Source organism: Oncorhynchus keta, chromosome 8 (genome assembly GCF_023373465.1).
Source record: "Oncorhynchus keta strain PuntledgeMale-10-30-2019 chromosome 8, Oket_V2, whole genome shotgun sequence".
Lineage (NCBI taxonomy): Eukaryota > Metazoa > Chordata > Actinopteri > Salmoniformes > Salmonidae > Oncorhynchus > Oncorhynchus keta.
The window spans coordinates 29,477,146-29,485,560 of record NC_068428.1 but is presented as its reverse complement, the minus strand read 5'-3'; the positions used below and the strand labels follow the sequence as shown (position 1 = coordinate 29,485,560).

General features: G+C 43.0%; 1 protein-coding gene across 3 annotated transcripts in view; it reads right to left on the bottom strand.

Moving 5' to 3' along the window:
* Window positions 1-2,400: 2,400 nt before the first annotated feature.
* Window positions 2,401-8,415, bottom strand: part of LOC118387067 (bromo adjacent homology domain-containing 1 protein-like) — a 37,894-nt gene continuing 31,879 nt past the window's right edge. For all 3 annotated transcript variants that reach the window (XM_052523964.1, XM_052523966.1, XM_052523965.1), the window contains exon 7: window positions 2,401-8,322. In XM_052523964.1, the coding sequence (XP_052379924.1) occupies window positions 8,133-8,322 (190 nt within the window). In that variant the 3' untranslated portion in view covers window positions 2,401-8,132. The remainder of the gene's footprint in view (window positions 8,323-8,415) is intronic.

Sequence of the window (8,415 nt, the reverse complement as noted above, 5' to 3'; positions counted from 1 at the left end):
CAGAGCCATAGAGGAGAGTAGATGGAGCCTAGAGGGAGATGGGTTCTGAAGATGATGTCATTAAGAAGAGATTAAAAAGGCCCTGGTAAGCCATCTCAAGCCCTCAGCCAAGAACGACAGGACAGTGGAGTGATGAAGAAGGGGGGTGGTGCTGGAAGGGGGGGGGGAAGAGGTGAAAGGGCACTTGGTCTCAAACAGGTTGACTTCAGCTTCTACCAGAGATGTGGGCAGGGGTTGCTATGAGTACCTGGGTTTGTGTAACAACTCTCAGAGCCAAAGTGAGAATAGTTAACACACAATTCATATTCCTCAACAAAGATGTATTGGTCTTGTACGGATACTGAACTGCTGATGTTTTCAAAATATGTATCCATCCACCCACACTAAAGCAAAGTGCTTGCATCAGACTGCCAGCTGGTCAGGCTGTTGCATCGTAGGGCTGATAAGCTACAGAAGATTAGGAGGAAAACTTGATTCATTAATTAAAGGCATCACAGGGACAATAAGCTGACCATGTTAATTATAATTATGGGGAAGGCAGCTCCGGATAAAAGTTACCCACTGATCTACGATCAGCTCAGATCAGATCAACCCCCCCCCCAATCCTATCCTTAATCATTAGGGTGGAAACACTCAAACATACCTTATAGGGGGTAAGTATATCCTACTATGCAGAAACGGAAGAGTTGAACAACAGATGAAAGGGCATTAAGGGTACAGCAAGGGCCTCACAAATGAGGCCTAGAGTAAGCTTCTTCCTTTGTCTATTTTGCACTTTACTAGATTGGTATTCAAGCAGATGGTCTGCCATCCCAAGTGTGCTGCACTGCACAGTATCAGTATGTTTGCACTGCCCACTGCTGATGCAGCGTAGTTAGTTTCAGCTAGTATTGCACACACACACACGTAGTGGCATCACCTTCCTTCGCAACTGTCCCCCATAGAAGCCACCCAGCCTTTCCTTTTCTTATAGCAGGCCTACAGTAGATGGGAGTGGATTGTGGGTGCTCGAGGCCTACAGTACTGATGGGAGTGGATTGTGGGTGCTCGAGGCCTACAGTACTGATGGGAGTGGATTGTGGGTGCTCGAGGCCTACAGTACTGATAGGAGTGGATTGTGGGTGCTCGAGTGGATTGTGGGTGCTCGAGGCCTACTGTACTGATGGGAGTGGATTGTGGGTGCTCGAGGCCTACAGTACTGATGGGAGTGGATTGTGGGTGCTCGAGGCCTACAGTACTGATGGGAGTGGATTGTGGGTGCTCGAGGCCTACAGTACTGATGGGAGTGGATTGTGGGTGCTCGAGGCCTACAGTACTGATGGGAGTGGATTGTGGGTGCTCGAGGCCTACAGTACTGATGGGAGTGGATTGTGGGTGCTCGAGGCCTACAGTACTGATGGGAGTGGATTGTGGGTGCTCGAGGCCTACAGTACTGATGGGAGTGGATTGTGGGTGCTCGAGGCCTACAGTACTGATGGGAGTGGATTGTGGGTGCTCGAGGCCTACAGTACTGATGGGAGTGGATTGTGGATGCTCGCGGCCTACAGTACTGATGGGAGTGGATTGTGGGTGCTCGCGGCCTATAGTACAGCTGGGAGTGAGGATTGCTGGTGCGTTATGCCAAGACATTAGGTTTATGAGCTGGGTGCTACTCAGAAACAGACTGGCCATAGATAGGGCAGTTCAGGCAAATGCCCACTGGGCTGGTCCACCTTTAGGCCAGTGGGCTGAGCTCATGGGAGAAATACATTTTGGTTGAAAAAAAAGATAAAATGACATGTGCCCATTGACCTGTTAAGAAATATTATAATGATTTTGGAGCAGAATGATCAAAATGTAGATAATTGGTTGCTGTCCCATTTCATGAACGCTGGCCCAGAAAAAAAAAAAAAAAAAGGGCCAGTGTTTCAGAAATGCCCAGGACGATTTCTGGTCCCAGTCCATCCTTACTGCTACTAAATGTTTGAAGTTTGAAATCAAATCGGGAAAGCCTGCTGGAGCTGTTGAGTTGTCAGATCCTCCACTGTAGTGTTCAGTGATCCCGCTCTGCACTGTCTGTGTCCACGTCTGTGGGATGGACACCAGCAGCTATGCTGTGCTTGTGTCCGGCCACATAGAGCACTGCACATTCCTAGTGCCCTGAGCCGGATTAAGCATTGTACAAAGATAGGCCGAGGGAAATATGTCCCTGAAGAGGAGGCCAAAGTCGGTGTCGTGAACCTGTAGTATATCTACCGACACCTTGTGGTCGTTGGTTGCAACTTACATACCAGTATGCCTTCCGAAAGCCATGATGACACACACACACACAAGTGGCCATCTGATTGTTAGTTTTGCATTCAACTTTCAAAGCAACATATGGCAGAATCACAATAAAGAACACGCCAAAGATTTTTTTCACAAAGGACTTAAACTTTATAAATAGTCTTTCAATGGAACATTAAATCAGCAGGGATTGTAGAATTGTTACCAAAAACCCAAGAGATTTTCAGAGAGCATGACAAAGTGATAGTTATCTGATACACACATCCTTTATCTACTCCAAAAATATCTAGACTTTTAGATCCCTCATTGTTAAATATATCAAAATATATGCTGACACTTAGCAGTAATACAGAAGACCACAAAAAGCAGAGTTTCAGGCATTGGTCGGGTGATTAGTTTAGATTGGTGCAGAGATAAAAACACCTCCTGGGTAAGTGAGAAGTGGAATGGTGGAGATCAGAGGTCACATTTGACCCATGTTACCATGGAAACCATAGGTACACATGACATATCATGACCATGTCCCAATAGCCCAAACATAATATACCATCTCCTTTCCTCACTTCTCTTGCCATAGGACTTTAAATGTTTGAGAGTTAAATATAACACAACACCTATACTATATAATTCCCCCCTCAGTGACATAAATGAAAGGAGATGAGGAAAGTAAATGTTAAAAGAGCTTTGGGACATAGCCAGGGTGTTCTATTCTAAAGTTGTCAGTGGGACACCCAATTTCCGTTCATGTAGTGCCCTCTACGGGCTCAATGCTGTAAATACATGTCTGGGAGTAAAGCCATGGTGGGTCTGTCTGTGTGCTGATGGTGCAGAACAGCTGATCAGGTCAAGAGAGTATCTTCAACTCTCTCATGTGAATCTACCCATGAAACAATATGACTAAGTCAAAATCCAAAATGACAATTTACTACGTCACAAAAAATATCAGCAGCAAAACCCCACTAGACAGAACACCGCAGAAAGATAAAGTTTATCGTCCTATAGCCAGGCCGTCTCAGGTGTAGAGTGACTCTGTCCTCTAATTGGATAGATTGATGAGGGGAGGGCTCAGGTGACACCCATTACCATGGCAACCTCCCAGACGTCAAACCCTAAGGTCAGACATGTAGTCACTTCACTCCCTAAACCACAGATCTAGGATCAGCTTAGATTCAAGCCTCCAACCACAATTCTAACCTTAACAAACAGGGGGATGAGGACATATCTGATCCTGGATCAGTGGTTAAAGTGTAACGTCTACCTCCCCTAACTTTGTGTCAGAATGTGCTTTGGTCTTCTTTACCCTTGATGCCAAGTGGCACCTCTAGATAGAAACCAGCTCTGGTGCCAGTCTGTTTCTGCTGCAGCCAACCGGGCCTGGCCACTGTCTGGCTGGGCAGTAATATAGCCTTGTTACAGAAACAACCTTCTACACCGCCAGCTATATAAGTACAAACTACTACAACCTCTGAATCTCCATTCAATCATTTAATATCCAAACTCATAAATTACTAATAACAAGAAACCAATTGTTTTTCATTATTGACCACGAAAGTCTTGGCAAGAGGACTTTTTTCAATTAAAACACATTATCCAAATAAGTTAAATTGAAATCTTTATATATTGTATTGGTTTACTCCATTTAAATATTTATGTATTCATTTTTAAATATAATCATCAGCTACAGGTCTTGCAAAAAAATACTACTACTGCACTGTGCAATTGCTGTCTACAGAGGGTCAGGGGTCACAGAGTCAGGGTTCAAATATGTACACTTAATAATTTCATAAAACTCTATTTACAGTCCTCTTTTAGCTGGTATTTCTATAGTATTCAGAAGGATATTAAGTGGTAACACCACAGCAGAGTACAGAGTAGGTCGCTTCTCAAAGGGCACCTTCTGCCTTCTGGTCATTATTTCAAACAATTCAACTCAGGTTGGTAACTACTTGGTACCAAGTTATACTTTTTCCAATGAATCCTTAAGAAACTAAAATGTAATTACTAAGTAAATATTAGGTAACTTACTGCCATTTAATCATGCAAATTCAAAGTAAATACCAGGGCTCAGATTCACAACACTGTCTTAAGAAGACATTTCTTCTTAACTGACATGTTTTCCTTAACTATAGACTTAAGAAGAAAGTTAAGCAAAGTTGCTATTCCTCAAAAAGGTTCTTGGAAATTTTCATTGCGCAATTTCTTATGTTTCTCCTTAAGTAAAAAGTTAAGAAATTAGATTCTTAAATAAAGTTCCTGGAAATGTTAATTCCAAGATAGCTAAACCCTCGTCTTAAACTCAGGGCAGTGAGAGAAAACCTCATGAAAGCAATTGAACATGTTTAATTCACACAAACTTATTATTTGAAACCCCAAAACATGTTTTAGAACAGTAATCTCAGGAAGAAATATGCTAACATCATTGGCATACAAGCTAGATAGCTAGTTAAAACGGTTGCCTTGCAACAAACATTTTAAGATGATTTGTAAAGAAGATATTTGAGAAGTTTGTAAGAAAATCATTAAATCTTAAGATATTGTTGAGGAATTGTACTTATGACAATCTTATGAAATGTTTTGTGAATCTGGGCCCAAGTGAATACTGGACTGTAAAATAAAGGGTAACCAACATATTTTAGGTACGGACCTCAGATCTTGCACCAACCCTTATAGTCAGAAATTAACCAAAACATAACCTAACCCTTCCCATTTCTCGTCTTCCAGGTATTTGGTCAAATCTCAATTTATGACTTGTGATTCAAATTCAAAACTAAGCTAAAATAAAATCAAAAAGTTTTACTTCCTCGATTTACACATACATTTGTCAAAAATAGTCCCTCTGAAAAATATATTGCATATGCCATCTTAAGAAATTGACATAATAAAATATTTTCGATAAGGAAAAATTGTAAAGTAGGAGAATATATATTATTTTTTTCAAAGAATCTGGGCACCACTAGCAACAAAATACCTATTGATAATATTTCAATTTAAACCTTTATATGATTTATCCGATACAAGCTTTGTTTAGTCGCTATTTTGGGGTATGACTCAAACTGTTATAATGGAAAATGTTTCAGATGGCTTTTGGGTATTATTCAAAACTTTGCAGATTAGGCACAAAGTCCAGCAATAGAACATTTGCACAGTAAGAAAGCAATCCAAGGTAGTGTTTTAAGAAGTACTAACTCAGTCAGACACTGCCACTTGTCTAGGACTACACGTGACGGACAGACACTTCTGCAGAAGGTTACAAGGCAATGTTGAATGATTGTGGTTAAAACACATCTCAATAACGCGTATCAAAAGGACATTTTTCAGAGATTCCAAGCCAAACCTCCGGAACATCACATTACGTCATTCCGCACAGCGAGTTACACCAAGATGCCAACTCACCCGAACCCCCTGGACAGTGTGGATGAACAACAATAATACCAGTGTGGATCCACAATCTACAGGAATGATTTTTCATTGTACATATTATTTCATTAGATGATATGACAGGTTGGTTGGATAGCAGGTAACATATAAACCAGAGGTGACCAACACTCCTCCTGGAGATCTACTGAATATGCAGGTTTTTGCTCCAGCCCTGCTCCAACTAACACACCTGCTTTTACTAATCAGTTGTTAGAGCAGGGCTGGAGCGAAAGCCTGCATACTCAGTAGCTCGCTAGGAGTAAGGTCATTCACCCCTGAACTAACACATAGATAGTATGCTGGCGGATGTCTCTAATAGTAAAACACATAAAGTAGTTATGCATTGATAAAAGTTGCCATGACACAGCCTTAGTTTCCATTCTCTACTAAGCGCACAGACAGTGATAATACACAGTATTGTCCCCAGTTATAATATAACATATTAGTAGCTTAACATAAATCAGAACACAATCATAGACGTTGTAATTCAGTAATGGATTAGTGCAATCTAACAAGGGAGGGAGGAGACGAGAGGCGGGAAGAGGACAAGAGAAGAAGGAGAGGAGTGGTGGTGCTCTGCTTCGTGACATCCTTTGGTTTATCTTGGAGAGGGCGGAGCTTCGAAGGATGGAAAGGGATGGGGGGATAGAAGTAGAATGAGTAGAATGGACAAAGATCCACAACATGTGGACCAGCAGCCATATTGGATGTACCATGTTGTAATGTTGAATAAAATGCTTATCACTCAGGAATCTCTGAGGAAACCAAGCCTTTCTCAGTGTTATACTCAAACAACAGAGTGTTGACCGGGGTGAAATCTATGTGGATTTTGTCTGTGGTTTTGTACTTTTTCCATTCTACTCATCCAATTTCTAATTGGGTGGGACTAGCTGCCTAAAGCTCTACCTGCAAGTCATAAGGCAAGTCATGGGAACAACAGGGTCGCGTTCAGGAGAGTGCAACATTACAGAAAGTTAAGATAGACATGTATAGTAAACAATGGTTTCTGCAATACGTTACATTTCCATTTGAACGTTCTGGAATGTTTCAGACTTCTGAACACTCCAAAGATGTGGGCACTGACATCAACAACCCTCCATCTGATAGGCCAATGCAGAGCATGGGAGAGGTTAGCCCTCCACAGTAAGGGGGCTCTCCATTGGACCGTTGGACAAAAGCATGACGACGGTCCTGTTCTTCGGAACAGAAAAAGGGGGTCAGGGGGGGATTTCATCTCACATGACCCTATTCTTCATATAGTGCCCTGTCTTTGACCAAAGCCCGATACAGCAGGGGTTCCCAATTACATTCAGCCGGGGACAATTTCTTCTTAAGCGGATCGTCGGGGAGTCAGTAGATGGTTATAAATTATTTGTACCCTGCAAATTGACCACAAGTATCCCAAACAGATATAGTATTTGATAAAAACATAATTTCAAACCTTGATTACACTGGGATATGATCATCTCCATTTATGAGTGGGAATACTTGGACAGATTTCCTAAATTAAAATCACGTCGAGCTGATTTTACCGTTTTTTTATGTCCCACAACAATCAGTATTTAAAAATAAATAAATAAAATAATTTTGTTCCGAAAACTTGGGGGGCTGCCTATTGGGGAACCCTGCTATACAGTAACATTTATCTGCTAAGTAATGCACTTTATGGGGAATAGGGTATGATAAGAGACTCAGCCAGCGCTGAGGGTACTTCAGAATAGTGTGTTGTGTTCTGTTCGGACAATGCAGGAAGGGAAGGTGAGACTTCCACTTCCTTTGTGAACCTGCACCTGTGGTTTCACTGTAGCCAACAGACTGAACACACACACACACACACACACACACACACACACACACACACACACACACACACACACACACACACACACACACACACACACACACAAAACCTCATTGTGTGTGTGTGTGTTCAAGCTGCAAGTGCCCTCTCGATCACAGCTGCCACAGAGACAAACACAAATGAAGAAGAACGTTGTCATCACATCAGGCTCTAACATCAATGTCATGACGAGCCCTGTATGGCTCTGGTAGCACAGTTCTTCCTCTTGTTAGGTCACCAACATGGCTGTCCATGCACATGGTGACGAGCCCTGGTATAGCAGGACATGGTTAACCAGGACAGCTAGCAAATCTCTCCCTTCTGTCCAAGCCAGTACAGTTCTAGTTCCAGTTGAGGGGGTCAAAACTTCACCTCCCTAGTAACAGTTGTAAAAGGGGGTAAGGTACTTCAGTACCCACTCCTTCAACACCATTCTGGGGATTCAGATATCAGTGGTCCCCCTCCAATACTTGATCCTTCAGCAGCCCTCCCTCCAGTTCAGGGGACACCCAAAACCCTTCAGGGGTTCCCCCTCTCATCCTTCAGCCCCATGAGAAGGAGTGAGTGTGCTCCACTACGGTTGGTCAGTCTGCCTGTCCTCTGCTGTCCCCTACTGCAGGTTCTTCAGGATGCGTCCGTAGCGGAAGTCGTAGACGTGGCGGCAGAGGTACACCAGTTCAGGGTCTATGTCGGCGGGCACCTGGCGGTGGTCGGGGGGGTCGAAGTCTGAGGGGCAGGGGACCACTCTGGCAGCGCCTGGGGGCACACCCTCTGCACGCCGCTTCACCAAGGCACAAAATCTATAGATGGAAAATCAAAGTGAATTTTGAATGCCGTCGCACCTTTTCTTCACCCTACTTTACATTCCTACCTCCAGACATTTAATCCTTGTA